Raw genomic sequence first — 22762 nt, 5'->3', positions numbered from 1 at the left:
AAAGTTCTCTTTTATTTATTACTGACTAGTTGATGGCCCAGCATTCCCCGGGTATGTATTTGGCTGGTGTTGGCTCCACCCACTGTTTCTAACACACAATTACTCAATTACTCAATGACCTATTTTGTGTGCTTTGCGGACTTTGGCATCAATAACTTGCATTGAAATGAAACAAATCTGATTAGCTGTTTGTGGCTCCACCCCTTTATCTGAATTTGAACCCCAGTCACCCAATGACCAACTGTACCAGGTTTGAGGCTTCTGCCATTAACAGTGCAAGAATAGCAGCAATGAAATATTCCCCTTGAAAATCAATAGGTCCATTCTGATTGGCTTATGTAGTCTCCACCCACCTTTCTGAATATTAATCCCAGTCACCCAATGATCAACTGTGCAAAGTTTGAGAACCCTACCATTAACTGTGTAATAATGGCTGCAGTTTACATTTTTTCCAGTGAAATTTGTATTTGTCTCTGCCCACTTTTTGGTTATGGGGATAAAAAGTATCCTACATGTTATTCCAGTTAATGTACTATGTGTGGCCAAATTTCATTCAAATCCGTTCAGCCATTTTTGCGTGATTGAGTAACAAACATCCAAACATTCAAACTTTCACATTTATATTATTAGTAAGATAAGATAATCATGCAATATGGTAAGTGTTTCTGAATTGTCTGTACTCCATACAAAATATGATTGCCCTGGTTGTGAAGAAATTAAAGTTATGGAATAATTAGCTGGAGGAAAATTGAAAAGCAGGAATATTTTCAAGATACTTAAATTACAGTTATGTCATGCACTGGCCAATTCTGTGTTTAGGCAAATTTATTACAAAAATGTAATGTTCATGTAATGCTATACACGGCTTGCTTTGAGTCCTGTGGTTTTCCTTTAGAAGGTTCTGGAGATGCAGATGGAAAGCCACCGTGAAGCCCATCATAAACAACTGGCCCGCCTGCGAGATGAGATCAATGAGAAACAGAAGATCATCGACGAGCTTAAAGAGTAAGCTTCATACAAGTACTGACATTTTTTTTTTTATGTGACATCAATATAGTCTAAACACATTGGTTAAATGAAGCACAGTTTACCCTGTTGGGGGTCACAGTACACACCATTGATCAGAAATTGTACAACTGCAGGACTACATACTACCCCAAAAGTAGTAAAAAGACTATCGTTATCTGATCAGCTATAAACAATGAAAATATTTTAGCAAGGTAGTCTACATAGAAATACTTGGTTTGTTCTCTACAGCTGTGTGCAAATAACATAATCTCAGGGGCTTATGCTTTTAACCATGCAGGCTTTGCCTCTTAAGAACCAGAGCCTTTTTTTCAGATTTATATTGTAATCACTGGGATTGGCTCAGTGAAATTGGCTCCTGACCAGGGGCGTAACATCAGAAGCTGCCCCCACCCCCCACCCCCCCCAGCAAAATGATCACGGTTGGAGATCCATTCTCCCCTGTAGCAGCCAGCTGTATCACTTCTCCCCATCCCCCTCCACATTTTTGTGCAGAGTAAGCACAGGGGGGACATATGCAATTCACTTTTTCACCTGAGTTTTCACCAAGGTGATATTTTCACAACTTGTAAATGAAATGCCTTTTACACCACCAGCAAGCAAATAAATACTCAAAATTTTGACAGTACTTTTTCACATACTTTTTTATACTTTTTCCATTGCAAAATGCTGAAAATGTAATTTAAATTGAAGATGAAAAAATGATCTCCTAGCAGAAAACTCAGGAGAAAAAGTGAATTGCATATGGCCCAGAGAGTCCTGTTATATGTACCTAGTCCCCTCTTAATTCCAGGAGCATGCGCTTTCTATGCTGCCACCTTGAGGCTCCTGATGACGTGACATGTACCAGGAGACTCAGGATGTCAGCATGCAGTGTGCAGTTGCCAGGAGGAGGAGGATACAGCATAGACTTATATATAACAAGCTCTTACTCTGCACAAGAGGGGTGAGCAGGCCCCTTTAGCCCCTGGAGCCCAACCTGCAAGGGACTATTGTTACACCACTGCTCCAGACTGGGGTAACAAGCTGAGATTAGTGGCGACGGATCAGCAATGGCTCCCATTGCGCATTGTAAACAGGTCAAATCCACGTCCTGTCAGAGACTGGCGAGTACAAACAGGACATAAATTTCACCTTCACTGAAGGGGATAAACAACAACAAAACTAGGCATTTAGGCATATTTATACATGATTTATTTTTTATTTTATTTTAATACATTTGTGAGTTGGTGTTTGCCAAGTACCTCTATTGTGAATTACATCACGTCAGGGGCATATGCTTTTAAATGACCAAAATAAGCATATAGGCCTAGTTATACATGATTGATTTTTATTCATGTCAAAACTCACTGCAATAGGTTGATTTTAAGAAGTTCAAGTAACACCTAAACTCAACCCAATTACAAAGCCCTCCCCCCCCCCCCTCCCCCCAATGCTACCTAAAATCTCTGTCACCATCACTGGAATCACTGCCGCCATCGCCAGAATCACCGCCACTACAAACTCTAAGGGCTGGTGCACACCAAAACCCGCTAGCAGATCCGCAAAATGCTAGCAGATATTTAAACGCTTTTTTTTATTTTTATGAGGCGTTTTGCTAGCGTTTTGCGGATTGCTGCTGCGGTTTTCAGTATAGTAGATTTCATATATTGTTACAGTAAAGCTGTTACTGAACAGCTTCTGTAACAAAAACGCCTGCAAAACCGCTCTGAAGTGCCGTTTTTCAGAGCGGTTTGCGTTTTTCCTATACTTAACATTGAGGCAGAAACGCACCCGCAATCCAAAAAATGCCTCACCCAGGCATTTTTCGTTTCTTCAAAACGCCCCCCGCTCTGGTGTGCACCACCCCATTGAGATACATTGACCAAGCAGATCCGCAGCCGCAAGCGGATCTGAAAACGCCCAAAAAGCCGCTCGGTGTGCACCAGCCCTAACTGGAGTTCGGTGCAATGGCCTACCTCCAGTGCTGAATTCACTGTCCCTGCTGCTAACTTTAGTAGCCAGAGTTCGGCTATACTTTTGGCCAACTCCAACACCCGTTGCCCAGATTACTTTATTGGTGCAGTTATTTGACTGTGTGCATTTTTTTCACTGTGTTGTTGTTGGTTGAGAAAATGTGGTAATATTCTGTTTGTGTCCTTTTCCTCAGTCTGAACCAGAAGCTGCAGCTGGAGCTGGAGAAGCTCAGAGCTGACTATGAGAAACTGAAGAGTGAAGAACACGAGAAGAACCACAAGCTGCAGGAGCTGACGTAACTATGATAACATCATTATTATCATGTATTTCTTCTGAAGAGCTACTGTATGTCTGTATGCTTTCATAAAGCCCAGACATAGGTCAGCGTAAGCAGAAAGGACTCTGCTCGGTTCCCAAGGGTTTTTAAACAGACTAGATTGGAGGTGATAAAGGGGTGTGACCTAGTCAAACAGTACATTTATAGCAACTTTTTGCACAATGCACAATGATTTCTTTTCAGAGTTCAGCAATAAAAGCATGGCTAGCATGTGTTTACATTGGAGGTATTAGTTAACCCAAAAATTGCAAAAATGCTTTTATGCTGACCAACCATGGCAAGCTTCGATTGGTCAATGAGTTCCTCCACTAACCCTGCACTGTGCATTGCCATGAGAGCAGACATTTTGTGCTTCATACCTCACTGGCAGCCTACATTAGAGCTCTTCAGGGCCCGTCTCCACTAGAGCGAATCTGCATGCGTTTCCTGCATGCAGATTCGCATAGACAATACAAGTGGATGGGCCTGTTTCCACTTGTCAGGATTTCTGAGCATTTTTCTGTACAGAAAAAAATCTGCATGTCAGAGCCATCAGAATTCGCATACCGCATACTGCTATGCGATTCGCATACCATGTATTTAATGTAGAAAATTCGCATTTGGTTTTGGTATGCAAATTTTCATGCGAATTCGCACAAGATTTCACATAGAAACAATGAAAAAGCACACAGGCACTGCCATGGTTAAATTCGCATACATAGCCATCCATGCAAAATCATATGCGAATTTGCATGAAAATTCGCATACAACCGCATGTGAAATTCGCATCCGCATTCAAATTTTTCCTGCGGCAATTCCCACCGCACAAGTGGAAACGGGCCCTGATCCTGCACAAGGTAAACTCCCAAAACACACATCTGAAACTATTTCCTGCAAACAATCATTATTTTAATTCACATCACTTACACAATATAAATGGGCGAAAGATGGAATCGGATTAGGGGGCGCAGCAGCCATGAGCCAAGTTTCAGGTAGATACTCATAGATTACTAGGGAAGTGCGTACTCTTAATACCAACACGTCCCTCAACACACCCACACCACACCACACAGTTAGGGTGGTGACAATATATTTATTGTACAGCGCTGCGTAAGATGTCGGCGCTATATACTGTAAATACTTAATAATAATAGTTTGGCATGGCCATGGTGTGTAGGACACTTTGATCCGCTTCAATACCATGTTGTACTGCAGCAGCATTCCCACAACCACCTACATTCCCCTGTACACCGGAAAAAAGTAAGTGCTGAGAGGACGAGGTCGAGCATAAAATTGGATTGGAAGGGGTTAATTCATCAAACATGTCAGTCAAAAGCATATTAAATAACTTTCATCTCAGGAAGATCCCTAACAGCCATGTTTTTAAATACTGTGGTATTTGAATAGTGTGAAGTGAATGTTGAATGATTCCTGAAAGTTCTATGTACGCAACCAGTCCCAGGATTGGCTCTAGTATGCAGGCCCGCTTTGTCAATAAATTACTACATTATCACATAGAGGACACTTATTGTGGCACAAATACAGTACTAAGAAACCCCACACAAGGATAACAGCTAGGGATGGTCAATGACAGGGCCGGGCTGAGGCATAGGCTGGAGAGGCTCCAGCCTCAGGGCGCAGTGTAGGAGGGGGCGCAGAATTCATTCAGGTGTCATTCCTAATTGTGTTTGAAGCAGAAAGAAATAAGAAAAGGGGATACATGGCAGTGACTGCAAGCCAGATAACTAGAGATTAAGGTGTTGGGGAGGTTGTGGGCCCTGGGGTGCCTCTTAGTCTAATAACAATCAGTGTGTGACAGCTGGGGTGGAAGGGATGGAGGGGCGCACTTTGGTGTCTCAGCCTTGGGTGCTGGAGGACCTTGTCCCGGCTCTGGTCAATGAGATGCAAATCATTCCGAGTTGATGCAGCATCATGCAAATGTATGCAGCTTGAAAATGAACCAATCAAATCCCGCTGAGGTGAAATCCGATTAATCCATCTTTAAGCTTCATAGATCTGCATCCAAAATTTGCATAATCCTGCAGCAAATCAAAATGATTTGCATTCCTAATACCAGCACACTGTGTTTTCGCGATGGAATAATGGTGCATGGCTTAATTAAAGGGACAATAAGTCAGTTGCCTTTGTGTAAAGAAAAATGTAATGAAATAAATCTGATGTATTCTGTCCCAGATTTCTGTACGAGAAACACGAGCAGTCCAAGCAGGATCTTAAAGGGCTCGAGGAGACAGTTGTAAGCATATTTCCTTTCCTATGAGTATTTTGGGATGCTGGTGCTCAAAACTATTGGCATGAATGAATGTTTCCTTTTTAAGGCACGTGAACTTCAGACCCTCCACAATCTTCGGAAGCTTTTTGTTCAAGACGTCACATCTCGAGTCAAGAAAGTAAGTTCTCTTGTAACTCTTTCTGGATTGATTCTTGTAAAGATAATAATATTATGATTATTGATGATGATTTATATAGTGCCATCATTCTTCTTGATACTGTATGTAGACAGCAGGAAACAGACAAAGGTACCGAAAACTACAGACATTGGTATACATAAAACTACAGACATTAGTGCAAAATATTGAAATGGTAGACAATATAGTATATTACAGTGACAAATATATAGAATTACCAAATCATATAACATCTTACACTTACAAAAACGCAAGAGCCCTACCCTTGTAAGCTTACAATCTACATATTAAACTAGAACTATATGACCTGCCTTACAATCCCCTTATTTCTAAGGATACAAGTAGTTATATAGTGTATCTAGGTCCCCTGGCTATTAATCTTGCCATTGCCTGTGATAGAGGAAGAGGCTGATAGCTGACACTAAATTGGTGTGTTCTTGTAGCCATGGCCATCTGTAGAGCTAAGGAAAAGAGCTTGTCCTTCTGTTGCTTTAACAAATCAGTCCCCTATGGATTTATTTGGAGTAAAACATGAGCTACTGCCTATTGGAATCTATGAAATGCCTCACTACGTTCTCCTTTCACAGCTTACTGTGTTCCAGGTTTTATAAACCATTTCAAGCAGTAAACACATAAGAGCGTTCTGTCCTAGCCTCTAAGTGTGTGGGTAGTAAATCACATTACAGTGAATAGACATTTATGCTGAATAAGGCTTTTTCTCCTCTATAGAGTGCTGAAATGGAACCCGAGGACAGTGGGGGGATTCACTCCCAGAAGCAGAAGATTTCCTTTCTTGAGAACAACTTGGAGCAACTTACAAAGGTTCACAAACAGGTAAGGGTGTTATCTGGGGAGACACCATTCTAGCCATGCTGGATAAGAGCAAATAGAGAAGACTGCCTGTGCCACAACAGTCCATGTTATCATACACGCCTACATTTATTGTCATGAGTAGATATTTTTGTTCACAACGTTGAGGGAGAAGATAATACATTTTTCCCTTACTTTTTTGGGCTTATTCACTAAAACAGCGTAACAAGATTTGTTGATATGCAAAGTGAAAAACCAGTTAAATTTTAGTTTACGCCAGTTAGTTCAGTGCAAGACAAATTCTGATTGGTTACATTGGTTCACTGCACTCTGCAGAGTTTCCTTTGCTTTACTGAATAAGCAGATATATGTTTCATGGTGTAGCATGGAGAGCTCCCAGTTCCTCTCATGCTTTACCTACCATCATGTAAGTCCTGTCTTCAGTCATCATTACTTCTCAGTGCATGGCTGTAACCTGAGGTGGAAAACGGCTCCATAAATATGAATAGGGGTTTCTGTACTAGTTTCTGGTCATGTATTACAGTTAGATATATATATATATATATATATATTGGTTGTAAATACTAAGCACTATTTAATTTTCATATGGGGAGGATGAAGAACTTAAAGTGAACCTCCAGACTAAAAATCGACTCAGCAGCACTGAAAAGGCCTGGTGTTTCTTTAACAGTTTCACAGCATCAGAACTTTGTTTCTCTTATACAAGCCTCATTTTTAGCTGCACAGAAGAAAACTGCCCGGGCATTTTCCCCCTGATTCTGTGCGAAGCATGATGGGATTTCTGATGTTGTTGTTCTCGTTCTGCTGTTTTGGTGCAATTTTTTTTACATTTTGAATTTGACATTTGAAGCCTAGCGTGTGCAGCTGGGAGGGGTGATCAGGACAGAGGACAGTTGGAACTGTGTCTCCTGCTCCCTGTTACCTCCTTTCAACCAAAAAGATGGCAGCCCCCATGAATAAAAATTGCAATGCAGCGGCATCAAATGTGCTTTTATGGTGTTCAGTGTTGGGGCGCTGTAATTAACACTAATTATAGCACTGTAATTATGGCACTCCTTTTTCACTGCAGTGATTGTGTGCGTTCCAACTTTTACCTAAGCGAAATCGAACTTCCTACTGCGATTGCGCTTAGGTATTAGTCTATGGAAGTGCAGGAAAAGCGCATAGCAAACGCGGTACTATGTGATTTTTGTGCAAATTCTTTATGTGTTTTGTCTCCTGAAAATAGGAAATGCACTGCACATAACGACAATTGTGTGCATGGTAAATTGCATTTACAAAAAAATGCAAATTGCAATCAGCATTGCAGTGAGATTCCGATTTGTAACGGAAAAGTGATGTTACCATATTTATTTAATACATTTTTATTTTTTTTTGTTGTTGCAATATTCATTAATAAATTATCTGGTCAATGTTTGCCCATTGTAAAATCTTAGCTTAGCCCCAAGTTAAATTATTAAAACCATCAGACACTTGTACTGCTGGCAAGGTAAATCAGTGTTTACATTTTAGGTTAAAGGAAACTTGGAATGGGGCTTCTGCCAGCTCCTTGTAGCCGTCCTGTGCCCACGCCTGTACTCGACAATCTCCTGACGTGGCTCAGTTTCAGATTTTTCAGTCGCCGGCCACTGTGTCTGGTAGGGCTCTTGTCGCCGGGATCGTCCTGTGCAAGCGTACTACGAGATTTTCTCGTACTACACCTGCACAGGACACTCCCAGTAACTGGAGCGCAGATGAGGAAGCGTGTGCGAGGGCCGTGCAGGCGGTGGACGTCAACTTGCAAGTCAGCAAAAATAAACTTACCCGCGGCGGGGGACAGGAAGATCGTTGAGTACCGAAGTGGGCACAGGGCGGCTGCAGAGGGCTGGCAGAAGCCCCAGGTAAGTGAAACTTTTTTTTTTTTAATGACATTACAGGTTTCATTTAAATAACGCTCATATCACACATGTGAAAACTAAAATGACCCTCAGTTACTTTGATTAATAACTGAAAAAATATAATTTATGAATTAATTCAGTTGACTGCACATAGCCAATTACCACTGCAGTCAGCCAAGTGGAAATTAAAATTAACTGTATACTGAACCTTAAAGGGGCACTACAGTGAAATTTAGGCTACTGCGATTACTCTAGTAGCATGTTTGTAGTAGGAAGAGCAACACATATTAGGTAGTGTTTTTGCTTACAAAGGTCGGCTGGATAGGATAATTTATAGCACATATACAGATCCTGGTGTCGGTAAGGCAAGTGAAGCAACGTGCTCTGTGTTCAGTAAGGCTGTGTAATACCAGCTGACATCTCTTTCCTCTCCGTGCTGTGAGCTCACAGCCCATTCTTGTAATGCAGGCTCAGTCCCCAGCAAGTACTGTGCTGTTGAATGTTTTAGGTAAATAAACAGGCTGTCTGTTTATTTACCTAGCACCTTCCACAGCACATTACAATATATCAGCTAGTATCACACAGCCTAACTGAACTCAGAGAATGTTGCTTTACTGACACCAAGATCTGTACATGTGCTAAAAATTATCTTATCCAGCCGACACTACCTAATATGTGAAGATGGTGCTAACCTCACATTCTTAAAGTTTGTCCTTGTCCCTATGCTGTGGGATGGGTTGTGGCACATGGTTTGGATCGCATTGGTGTGCACTGTGCCTACGACACATGGGCATGAGCATAAGCTAGCTAGTGACAGTGAATGGAAGCAAGAGCTAGACATTGGCTCTGCAATGCAGTCCTAGCTCCAACAACATAGGTTGGTGCCTGCCACACATCCTATTACTTACAGTAAATAGTGGTACAGGTCAGGTAGAGATGTAGTGCTGATTTAGCCAGTATTTCTTATGTTTAGCAAGGCTTTAGCGCTTCACCTTTCAGTGATGAGAACAAACAGGAATCTAGCATGTGTGCTAGTGCCCCAGACCTCATTTAAAGTAAGGCATGCTACGCCTTTAAACTTTAGCACCCCCCAACACCCCAGTTACACTGCTTTAGCAGTAAAAGCTTCTGTGCAGTTTGTTACCCTCGGTGCTGGATTGAGCTCAGTCCTGGCCATTGACACTACTGCCTTGTACACATGCTAGATGCTGGAACTATAGCAGTGAAAAGGTTACAATAAAGGAAAAATGCCAGCATTAGGATGGGGATGTAACTGTCCTTATAGTTCAGCTATAAGAAGTCAGAACATTCCCAGGTTTCCCCAGTCCCTGCAGAATAACAATCTATGCTGCAGTGCCTGCGTCCAGCAACTATTTGCTCAGCTGAAGCTGTATTGACTGTCTGTTGCCATGGTACAAGCATGATTGATTATTTAATCATATGGTTGTACTGTATGCTGGACAATTTGCTGTATAATGGATTCAGTTAATCATCACTAAAGCATGAATAGTGTTTTAGACTGTGAGTGATGCTTCATGAATGCTGCTTGGAACAAGACAGGTCTTCTTGTTATTCCTGGTTACTGTAGGCAGCAAACTGTGTGAGTTTGTTGTGAGATTCAGAAAGCTTTCCTGCTCAGCTGCTGTGTGTGTTTTGCTAATGTACCAGCTAATGCAAGTACTAAACACTTATTTACCAGAAATTCAGAAATTTCAATTGGCTTTAGCAGTGAGTCATTAGTAATACTGTAGCTGTAAACAGAAACTGTGGTCAATAGAAAAACAAAATACATTGGGGTTGATTCACTAAACTGCTCTGCTGCAGTTTACAGAATACTGTTGCCAGACTGCTAACCAACCAACCCCGTCACTGCCAAATAACGCCAGTCCTGCACTCCCTTCACTGGCTACCTATAGAATGGAGGGTCCTATTCAAGATCGGCCTACTGACATTTAAATCACTGAATAATCTGGGCTCTGGATACATGAAAGAAATGTTGCAGCTGCGTAGCAATCCCCGCATTCTCAGATCCACAGGTTCTAATAATCTAGTCATACCCAGAGTCCACTTGGAAACTGTTGGTCCCAGAGCCTTCTGTCATGCTGCCCCTACGTTTTGGAATTCCTTACCTCAACAGATCAGGACAGCTCCATCCCTGGACGTGTTTAAATCCAGACTGAAAACCCACCTGTTCAGTTTGGCATTTGCAGAAATATAACTTTTGTTGTGGGAATACTTCATCCTACTACCAATGACTGAATCTGAGAGAACCTAAGCACTTTGAGTCCTATGGGAGAAAAACGCTATAGAATTTTTATTGTATTGTATTAATGACAACAGCACATGATAATAATCTCCAGTGCACGCTATGGTCCTATAATTTAACGAGTGCTCCACTGAACCCGCCCAGAGCCCAATGTCTTCAAAGAACGAGATTCCTGCACTTTGATTGGCCCAATAGGTTGACTGCCAAGTGACAGGTAGCCTACTGGGCCAATTAAAGTGCAGGAATCTCGCTCTATATAGAAGCATAGGGTAATTTAGCAGCGCACACTATGGCTGCATAGTGTGCGCTGGAGATCATTACCACACACTGTTGTATTAAGCTGCACTGCTACAGTGAATCAACCCCTTTATCCTAGTGAAAACTACTAGTCAAAATCATCACCATTCCAGAGATGTAGCAAACATCAAGCTTCTGTCACTGGTCAGTCCCAACACTTTCAAGCATACCTTAGTCCTCATGAATATAAAAACGGGGAAAATGTAAACACAGTCATGTGTAGTGAGCTCTCCTCATGCCCACCACTCCCCCCTTTCTCCTCCGTCCCCCTCCATTATGATGCATCGACCCTCCAAAGCTACTTCCTGGACGGGAGGGTTGATGCGCGTCCATTGATCGCGCACCCGCATCCAGGAGCGCTCTGCGCAGGCACACTGTGCAGTTGTGACGGACGGTCGGTGCATCGCAATGAAGGGAGACGGAGTTGAATGGGGGGATCGGTGGGCATGAGGAGAGCTCACTACACATGCCTGCTCCCCCAGTTTTTAAATTTTCATGAGGACTAAGGTATCTTTTAAGTTTATAGTAAAGTACACCTAAACTGAGAAGGATAAGGAGGCTGTCATACTTATTTCCTTTTGAACAATACCAGTTGCCTGCCAAATGCAGCATCACGTGGCTGATTCTCGAGAGATTTCATGTGGTGTATGGGCAGTCAACAGATCTCTCTGAAATCAGATTCGATCAGAGAGAGATATGTCTCTTGGTTGATCTACCCATGCATCGCCAGCTGTATGAACACCTTAATGCATTTTTCACTATATGGGTCTGAATTAAAAAAAAAAAAAATCCAGCAGTCAGCTTCCTTCCTGTTATGTATATAAAGGAGTCTATGGGCCATATTTATCAAAGTTTTTTTTCTCAAACTGTTCTAACCAGCAGGGAGAACAGTTTTGCATGATAAGAACCTTCTTAAATCCTAGGTAATAGTGGCAGTTTAGCATGAAATTCTACAGCTGCACTACAGTTAAGAAAAGTGCAAATCCATTCCTAAACTGTTGCACATCAAGAAGTGCTTGATAGCAGTTCTACATATAGTGCAGAGTGCAGGCTAGACATGATTTGTGAGGTGCTCCTCCCCCCTGCAGAATTCCTCCGCAGAGCCTGCCAGTATCAATACAGCAGATGTATTGGTTACTTCAGCAACAGCAATTCCCCTCACACACTGCACTGTCTGAGAGACCTTCCTAGCTCCTCCTATTGTACAACAGTTTTAGAAGGAATCTGCACTATCTAGTGATTTCTTAAGACGCCTGAGACAGGTCTTCATGGATTTCTAAAAACCTACCAATATTTTGTCTCAGACACTCTTGATAAATGTCCTCTAATGGGTCTTCTGTTTATCCGTGGCCACAAGTAGTGAGAGGTGAGCTGAGAGGGAAATTCAGCTCTCTGACTGTAGGCTGTTCTCTCTCTGACTAAAACGAAGAAAAGATGCAGTCATGCATATTAAAATGCTGCTTTTCTTTATAATGCCATCATAAAATTGACTTTAAATTTCCTATAGTGGTCCTTGAAGTAGCCCATGTTTCTCGGACTACTTATGACCTTGGCATGCAGTTTCATTGAAGGGACTCTGATTTTGCATCATTTCATGCTGTGTTCAGTTTCTATTTTTCACATACCTCACCAGTTTGCCTTGAACTGTCATTAGCGTTGGCACAGTGGTCAGAAGATGGCACTAGGCAAGGCAGCATGCGCTGTGACAGCAGTCTGTTCACACTTCACAGTTTGCAGAGCCGCTGCTCATGTGCTTATTATGAATTGTAAACATTTTTATACAGTAAATTGTGTTTGTTACATAACATTGAACTAGTTCAATTCCTAGAACAAAATACAGGTACAGGTAGTCCCCAACTTACTTACAACTTTCCAACTTACTTACAAACTCCTGACTTACGAACGACCCGTGATTCTGTGAATCTGTGGGAACAAGTCCAAACATTTTTTTTTCAAATTAGACTTTAAATTTAAAGAAAAAATGGCTTTTAAACTTCTATAAGCAGGTACAGAGGGCAGAGGTGACACAGAGGGGGACACTGGCGGCACAGGGGGGGGGCACAAAGGAGGTACAAGGGAACAGAGGTGGCACAGTGAGGTACAGGGGACAGAGGTAGCACAGAGTTCCAACTTAACAGATTCAGGTTAAGAATGAACCTCCAGTCTCTATCTCCTTCGTTAACCAGGGACTACCTGTATATTTGCACAAAACACGGCTGGACCAGTGTACTCCCACTTGGGTGTTGTCTCCTACTTCAGTATGGACACTTTCCATAGGTGTGTTCAGTTACAAAAGGAATGGTACCCTACATATCCACTTCAGGTCCCCATAAAAAAACAGAATCATTGCTATCTGTTGGCTCACCTGAACCTTTTTTGTGTTGTTGGTAAGTAACTTATCCAGTGACACTTTCTTTTGCCTACTTTTGAGGATTTCATAGAAATGTGACATTGTACAGTCACTACACTCAGATTAAGTCCAAGCCTACAGCGTCAAAGGGAGAAGAATCATCGGCTCAGTTGTGTTGACATGCGTATACACGAATCATACGCACGTCATCTCATCACAGCTATTTGCATATGAAGACGTTGCTTGCTTATCAAGTTAACATTTCATTAAAATGTCATTAAAATGGTTTCTTAACTCGTAAAATGCTCTTAAACCAAGTGTCCACAATTGCAATGCAAGGTGTTACTATATATATATATATATATATATATATATGTATATATGTATGTATATGTATGTATATATGTATGTATATGTATATATATATGTATATGTATATATATATATATATATATATATATATATATATATATATATATATATATATATATATATATATATATATATATATATATATATATATATACAAATAGTAGGTAAAATACCATAAGTTATTTCACCGCTTCCAGACCACTGGTCTCTGTTTTTCTCAGAAACAGAGCTGTGATCCCTGTGGTAGTGAGCACAGGGTCAGGAGTCAATGAAATCCGCTCCTGACTGGTGTACGGAGCTCTGCTGTCATTATGACAGCAGAGCATTCTGTCTGCAGCAACATCAGAGCACGCGCGAACAGTGAGAGTGACGGGTCCGTGCAGCATGAGTAACTGAAATCTACGCCCTCGCAGGAATAACAGGCAACAAGCAGGGCGTAGATTTCCACTATTGCTGTCCGCAAGAGGTTAACAAATGTGTACTGGAGTTGTTAAAAAGTGTTGGCTGTTACGTGACAAAAGTTGCAACACTCACCTGGACCATATCAGAGTACAGACCACAAAGGCAGTGGCCTGGGGGCAAATGACCATAGGAAGGTTGTTGGACATAAAAGGGTGGGCTACAGAATATGGAAAGCGTAGGGTGGCATATGTTTAAATATGGCCAAATCAGCCTGTTCAGCATATTAACATTGTGAAACCCAATAGGTTCACTTTAAGGAAAATGGAAGGTATTATATTTAGTTTGTGAGCTTTTCTTTTATTTAATAATTGACCTTATCCATTCCAGAGAACATTATTGCAGTTTTTTCCTCCCTTAATAGCTTTGCTGGACATTTTCCAGATTTCATCTCAATATAAATTCAATGAATAATAGAATTTATATTGTTCTGTCTATCGAGCATCCTCTGCAGTGTCACCCTGTGTCCATTTTCCTGTTTGTTTGGTGTTCAGCTTTTTTTTGTTTGCACGTTGCATTTGTACAGAAGGAAGCAATCTCTATTCAATGACTCCCATTTGTATCCCCCATTCCCTCCCTGCTGCCTTCCATTTAGCTGGATGACTGGGTATCCAAGGTACTGAAAGACATTAATGTAGAGATGTTTGCCTAAGTCCAGGTCTGCTGGCCTCTCGCTCCACCCACCCGTCTCACAACTTCTGCGTATTGTGCACTGTGCAATGATCTCAAGCTCTTATCTGTGGCATTCTACAGTGGAGTGGTCTTTTTCTTTAATGAGCCATGTCAGGCAAATATTTAACTATTAGTTTTATACAACTAAATATTAGATGAGAAAAAATACTTCTCAGTTTATGGTGAAACTCCACTTGTGTTGAGAGGACAATTAATCCAGTGCAGGTTAGCTCTGCTCATGGCAAATGCTGTACTAAACTTAATTATACATTCTGTTACATTCTGTCAAGCAGATACAATCTCTAGCCATTTAAAACTAATGCTAACGGTCACAATGGGAATGGCCCAAGTTTATAACAAGATAAGCAAGGAATGTAAACCTATATTTAGATTTGATCGAAGCAAAGGCTTGCCTCAGTAAAATAAGGGTTAATTAGTACCCATGGTTGCTTAAATTTTACTTTCTGCTCTGTGCAGACATTTGCACATAGAGGAAGATGAGAAAATGTGGGTATTTGGTAAAACAAGTTTGCGATATAAAGACAATTTAACAATGTTAAATTATAGAGCTGGTTATTTGACACTGATAAAGGCCATATCAAACATTTTTTTTAGAATAATGGAGTGTTGAAAGCTACTATAAGCAAATTGCGTAGTTTATACAAAGTGCTTCGAATAGAAGAATATTTAAAACATTTTGGAGTTAGCAGACATTTTCTGGAGACTGGCAATAAATAGACAACTATAGCTTACTTTTTTTTTTAGAACTTACTGGAAACTGTGCAGCAGCAGCATACAGTATAATATTAAAGATACTTAGCATTCTATTCTTTCATTCCATAGGTCCATAAGTCTCAACAAAGCTGGACATATAATTCATTGCTCCCTATGCACCCATATTCTGACATGTGTTTGCAGCAGATGGTCGTAATCTCTCATCTCAGTAACGCTAGGTACTCACAATGCAATTTCCCATCAAATTGACAGGTCGAATCCATAATTTCTGACATGTCCGATCTGCTCACGATAATTAACGGAATCGATTCTGTGCATCACTGATGTGACAATCGATCCCATAATCGATTGGGGACTATCAGACATGTTGGAAATGATCAATTCGACCTGAAGGGAAAATGTATAGTGTGTACCTAGCATAACAGCTGACAGCAATTCAAGGCAACTTTCCCAATGGAGCATAGGGAGAGGTTCAGAGGTGAGGTTAGGAAACACCAGAGTAAACACAGGAATGTCAGTGGAAGTCTGATAGATAAGTTACTTGAAATATACTGAGATCATGTGATGTGGATGGACATTTTGTACTTACGGAAAGTGGAGTAACCGATTAACTTAGATCAAAGCTTTGGTTGTCCTGTGTATTAAGTCCTGGGCGCACGCATGATTTTTGCTGGGCAAAATGATTGCTTGTGACCACTTCTGCCTTCAGTCTACCAGCAAACAGTGACAGTTCATTCATGCTCAGCACAGATCACCTACATACACAATTGACTGAAGGCTGACACAATATAGCCACACTCTTAAGGTGTACCCAAGATGACATCTGACATGATGAGATAGACATGTTATATACAGCGGCAAGAACACAGACACCTATGTTGTGCTCCTTTTCTTTTTTTCCCCAGCCTGAAAGAGTTAATATTTCAGTTATGCAACTGACAGTGTTCCTCCAGTTGGAACCATCCCTCACTGATAACAAATTACAGCTATAAAACACCTTCCTAAGCAGAGAAATGGGCTTCTGACTGCACTGGATAGATAAAAGTGTCAATAGTTCATGTACTTTCCCTCTGCAATTGAGCAGAGACAATAAAACATTCAATCTACTTTTTAAATGTTTATACATAAAATAAAACCATGAGATATCTAAAAAAAGTTATTTTTAGGAACAGGAAGAAAGATCCAATTGTTTATCTAATCTGTTTATTTTCACCTTGGGTTCACTTTAAGGATTACGATTTAGCATAGGAGACAACAACACAAAGAAAGACTGGCTGTGTAGAAAGAAAGGATAGTATAATTCGTTTCTTGGCTGGAGGCTAAAAGTCTATGTCCAACCAACTTAAGGGACCACTGCGACAATCTCCTTAAACTCATTAAACACCCTTGTGGGGTGGGGCAGTATAACCACTTCCACCTGGCTCAATTCAGAGGTACTGCCTATGCCTGTAAAGAATAAGGTCATGAGTTCAACTCCCAGGTAAAAAAAAAAAAAAAAGAAATGAAACATTCCTATGTCTTTTCCAGACAGGAATCAGAATGATAAATCACTTCAGCTGGCAGAGGGGCAGAGCAGTAAAACCTTTTTTTTCATAGAATGAGGAAGAGGTAGAACTTTTATTAGGTTTTTGTTGCCATGCTCTCCCAAGGCAGAAAGGTGCTGAGGTACTGAAGGAAATTTGGGAAACTGTTATTGGTAGAACTATTGGAGATGATGGGGAAAGGGATTTTGTGGATTCCTGTTATCACATGGTGAGGAGACCACCCATTCACCTAGTGGTCTTCCCAAGGGCAGTCAATTCTATGTGCTTTTCCAGCTGGTAAGGGGTCCTTTTATATCACTTTACAAGTACACATATGGAGCAATGGACTGATCAGCCATACTGGATGCAGACACCTGAGCACCCTCCCTTATAAAGTGTTCTCGTTGGTTTTGAAATAGTATGCTATAAAGTTAATTGTGATTATAATGAGTGAGATGATGAAGCTGTCTTTAGGCAGCAACGTAGCTAGATCCACTAGGCAAGATTTTGCACATATGCATTAATTAACTCGCACAAGTGCTAATCCAGTGAAAATATTTTCTCATAGTTCATGAGATACAACAAAGTCAGCAAAATTATAAACAAATAAGATAAAAAAAAGAGGTAAATAGGACTAAAGAAGTGCATTGGTCACTTTGTGGCTGGTGCACAAAATGGTGGTAAATTCAAAGAGACTTGCGTATCTGTCACCTGACCAAACTGATCACATGCTTCTTCATGAGTTCCCCTAGAAATGACCATCACTACCAAGCAATTTACAACAAAATTTCCATAAAATTGGCCTCCTATTTATCACTCCTCTTGGACAGGCTTCTCCTAGTTTAGCGTCCATCTGCGCTCTTTATTCAAAATACTGTAACCATATATTGAAGTACATTTTTCAGTTATTACAATATATGGAAGCCATGCAGGTGATTATAGAAAGACCTGCAGATCTGTTAGCCTTCATAGGTTTTTTTGTAGCCTAATTTTATTTTTATGGTTACTTTATTGCATTAGTGGAGCTTTGAGTTAATGAACAAAATAAATAACTGGCAGTCCCTGGGTCTGGAGAAAACCACCCTCCACAGCAATCCCTCCTATGTAGAAGGCGTATGCTATCAATGAAAGTGGTCTCAGTCACTCCTTGCACTGCTATGATGTGTAGTATTGTCAGTCACTACAGTATTTGTAGAGCTGCATGAAATAGCGTTGCTTACTTTTTCAGCTATTGCTGAGGCATAGCTTCTCATCCACCATTCTGTAGCGTCACCAGCTTTTTGCTTCCTCTGCATGTAGTGGTTGCAGCACTTGCATGCAATATTGAATGCTGATAACGAATGCATGCAATATTGGTATATCTATGGTAATATGATAAGATACATTCAGATCATGAAGTAGGAGGGATGTGAGTGTGGTATAATAGCTAGGCTTTGTATAGAATCAACAGTGGCGTAGCTAGAGACTATGGTGCCCCATAGCAAAAATGTGCACTCTTGAGCAACACCACCTGCCCCTTCCTTATGCATATGAGTTCACTAGGCAATTTACATTTCTGTACACTGTGTATACTATAGTTCATGGGTTTATGAGACAAAGTCTGAGGGTAGAGAAACAAAGGAAAGTGAATATATCAAGTACCACCTGAGCCCCTTCATCTCTAAGGCCCCATAGCAGTTGCAATGGCTGCTATGGCTATTCCTACGCCCCTGAGCATGGATACAAAGCAGACAAATGCAACATATTAGATCAAAACACAATCCTTAATACAGTATATTAACTCATTTTTCTCAACAAACATATTCATTCTTTTCATATCCCACCTGTGTTCAAACAGGCATACTTTTGTTAGGGAATACTTCAAAGCGGATATCCAGTCTAAAGGTGCCTATACACGTCAATTTGATCGAACCTGCTTGAAATTGATGCCGGCTAACATGCTTGACCAATTAATCATAAGAATAATTTTCGGCCGAAATTGGTCAATTGGTCAATCGCACAGGATGAAAGATATAAATGGGCAGCGGGTCGGAAGATGGCCCATAATGTTGCACTGCATTAAACAGTGCAGCACTGTTTTATAGATTTTTAATAGATTTCATGCTGAAATCTGTTAACAATCTGTGTGCAGTGTGTGGAAGGATTCATTCAGATTGATCCCTCTATGATTAGATTCAGCAGAAAGAAGAGGTGGGTGGGGTCAAGTGTTTGGCTGTGTGCTCACAGGTAAAGTCTAGCTGGTACCCCCTCCCAGCATCTCCCTATCTATCTTATAGGTAGATGATGATGGGATAGGGGGAGGAGTTTGGATGTCCTCTCTGACGAGCATTCATCTTTAGCAACGTACTCTGTAAAGTACTGCAGAAGATGTCAGCCCTAAATAAATAATAATAATATAGGCACAGTATTGTTAGGTTCCATGGATGTTTGTAATTATCACTGACACAGGAAAGTGTTTGAAGTATAACAGAGACTGGTACTTGCAGGCAGGGGCGTAACAATAGACCCTGCAAGGGATGCAGCTGCAGGGGGGCCCAGAAGCCCCAGGGGGCCCCACGGGGGGGAGAAGTTTCTATTTTGTAGTTTAAGAAGCAGGTTTTTTTTTACAAATGTACATAGCGTTAAAATATACTTATGTTAAAGTTGGTTATTGTTATAAGAACTAAAATAACAGATTTTACACATTATTCACATAGCTTGCAGAGCACCTCTACAGACTGAAAAGGGTACTTATTTGCTTATTATTTTGCTTTATTGTGTAACATCAAGTGTGCCAGCTAAGCTGTGGATAATAAACAATGGTGCAGGAATTATCACAAGCTGCCCAAAGGCTTGTGGGAGTAGTCCGATCTAGTTGTCCTCTGCACCCCCTGGTAAAATGACGCATAATCACAACATGGCTTGGCCATGCTTTACTGCTTATGCATACAAAGCAAGGAGCAGGGAGAAGGGTGTGTAGACACTGCTTATTTCTAGAAAGACCCACAGTGACTACAACAGGTTTTCTAACCTGTCCAAATTACTAATTCCCCTTGAGGAAGGACATCCAGCAGTCATCTATTGCACCACAGAAGTGGGCTCATCATTTCCAGCTGTGACAATACATTGTTGAAATATGAGAAATCTATCAGGCCACTTACAGTATTCCTATATGATCAGGCAGCAAGGCCTTTGGCCCCGTTATGAGTGCATCTAGCTTTGCTGTCCAATGTACATAAGGGTGTGATTGACAGATGAGAGCCTTCCCCCATGAAAACCATTTATTTTAAAATGGCTTCATACCATTTTCGCTTGTATTAAATTTAAGCTATATTGGCACACGGAGGTAGGTTATATCTCATAGTTCACTCTCTGGCTAAACATGTATGTGTTTGTGCTTGGGAATGGGGAGGTGAGAAAATTATTTTGTTAGGGAGTCTGTACTCATTCTCACATGTAGTGTGAGCTCAGCTTTAGGGCCGGTTTACACTGCATGGATCAAGAACTGATCCGTATAAAAACGGATCCATCAAACTGAACATTTTTTATCTGGGCATCAGTTTTTCATCCATGACTTCCTGCTCCATTAGCGAGTGGTTATTGCAACACATCCGTCACTCTGGATTTATCGCAGCCTCCCCAAACTTGCGCTCTGTTCAGTGGAGTGGTCCGAACTGATCCATTGGAATGGAGCAATGTGAACGGATCCTATTTAGGATCCAGTTCATTTATTTCTGCTAAACTGACCTTTTTATGGCAGTGTAAATCGGCCCTAAGGCATTAGGCACTTGAGGACCACAGTGGTAAACCCCCCTAAAGACCAAGCTGTCTGTTAGGCATAATAGGCCACTGAAGCTTTAAGGCCAAACTGCAGGGCCGCACAACAAAGCACACGAGTGATCCCCCTTTTCTCCCCACCAACAGAGCTCTCTGTTGGTGTGGTCTGATCACCCCCCTTGTGTTTATTTATTTATTTATAAATATTTATGTTCATGTTTTTTTACTATTTCTACTATTTTTGTCTTTTTTTTTTTTTTTCTCCAATCCCCTCCCTCCCCCCAGCCGGCCAATCACGCGATCGGCTGTCATAGGCTTCTGCCTATGAGAGCCGATCGCTCTCTTGTCCCCCAGGGGGACAGCCGTGTCACACTTACAAATTTACGTCTGGGGAAAAACGCATAGGCCTCAATTCACTAAGCTTTATCAAACACTTTATCGAACGTTTGATAATTTACCTCATGAGTAAAATCTTATTTTGAATTCACTAAGGTGTTATACATTTATTGAACGTTTTATCGATAAAACATTTTGATAACTCTATAACACCTTAGTGAATTCAAAATTGGATTTTACTCATGAGGTAAATTATCAAACGTTCGATAAAGTGTTCAATAACGCTTATTGAATTGAGGCCATAGTGCTGGCTGTTTTAAATCACATACCATGTGTGAATCCCCATAGCCGTGCATGGCATGGCTAGGGGGATTAGGATACGTACTCGCCTGAGCACTGGTCTGTGGAAACAGGACCTAGGTACTTTCACATTGCATCCGTTGTGGTGCAGTGCAATAGACAATACAATCCCATCACAACACAATTCCATTATATTTCAATGGCATGCTCACATCTGGGTGTTAAGGGCGTGGCGCAGTGGATTCCATCAGAATGATGCACAGCATTCTGTGTTGTTACTGGACAATGTGCGCAAATACAGTTGCAGTGAAGCATACTTCTATGTACTGTATGCTTAACTGTATGCGTCACATTGCATTCATGATGGACAATGCGACTTTTCAATACCATTGTATTGTACTACATTTTTCTGGATGCGCATCAGAATGTGCATAGTGTGAATCTAGTGTATCTGAGAGGTTAATTACTGGTGCACTTATACTTACCTGGGGCTTCCTCTATCCCCATGAGGTGCGTGGAATCCCTCGCTGTCCACTCCAGGAGCTCCTTTCTGTTATTATCCCTGCTGTTAATTTGCCCAGTAGCGGCCACTCGTGTGCTTCTGCGCATGCTCGCCCAGGCTGTGCGCAAGCCCATCACGACCGTGTGCCTGGGAGCACTCTGCACCTGTGAAGTACTACTGTGCAGAACTCGCCCGGTTGTGGGAGCACAACAGTGGGTGCACACGCAGCTGAGCCATGCATGCGCAGAGGAGCGTGATCACCCAGATTACCATCAGGAATAACGAGAGAGCGGAGAGGTCAGCGAGGAAACCCTCGCACCTCATGGGGCTAGAAGAAGCCCCAGGTAAGTATAAATAAATACATCAGTAATTAACATCTCAGCTTCTTTACTACTTTATGAAAAATAACTGGATAACAATACATCCATGTCCAGTAGTGCAAGACACATTCCATATCCACCAAGCGTACACTAACAAAGCTCCACATATCATTTGGCAAGCAGTAGCAAAACAGTTCCTACTCCTTGGAGACAGAGATAATAGGTAGTGTGTTTCAGCATATAAAAAGGCCTTAGTCATAGCATAAATATGGATCTGGATGGCATGAACCAGCTTTTGTTGGACACCAGCACGTTCTTTGACTTGCATATTGTTTTTATGTTTGTTGGCGTATTGTGTCGTTTTTCTGCATACCACTGGGGGGCACTAACCTATTTTTCCACTTTTATTGTTTCCAAATAATTGATGTCAGCAAATCAAGCT

The 22762-nt window shown here is 41.3% G+C and overlaps 1 protein-coding gene across 4 annotated transcripts in view; it reads left to right on the top strand.

Annotated features, from left to right (window-relative positions):
* Positions 1–22762, top strand: part of KIF5A (kinesin family member 5A) — a 221804-nt gene that overhangs the window by 167565 nt on the left and 31477 nt on the right. For 3 of the 4 annotated variants that reach the window (XM_068267433.1, XM_068267431.1, XM_068267435.1), the window contains 5 exons: positions 896–1005; positions 3176–3277; positions 5492–5552; positions 5635–5706; positions 6454–6558. In XM_068267433.1, the coding sequence (XP_068123534.1) occupies positions 896–1005; positions 3176–3277; positions 5492–5552; positions 5635–5706; positions 6454–6558 (450 nt within the window). The remainder of the gene's footprint in view (positions 1–895; positions 1006–3175; positions 3278–5491; positions 5553–5634; positions 5707–6453; positions 6559–22762) is intronic. The other variant, XM_068267432.1, reaches the window with a different exon arrangement.

Source organism: Hyperolius riggenbachi, chromosome 2, assembly GCF_040937935.1.
Source record: "Hyperolius riggenbachi isolate aHypRig1 chromosome 2, aHypRig1.pri, whole genome shotgun sequence".
NCBI lineage: Eukaryota > Metazoa > Chordata > Amphibia > Anura > Hyperoliidae > Hyperolius > Hyperolius riggenbachi.
This window is presented reverse-complemented; position numbering and strand designations above follow the sequence as displayed.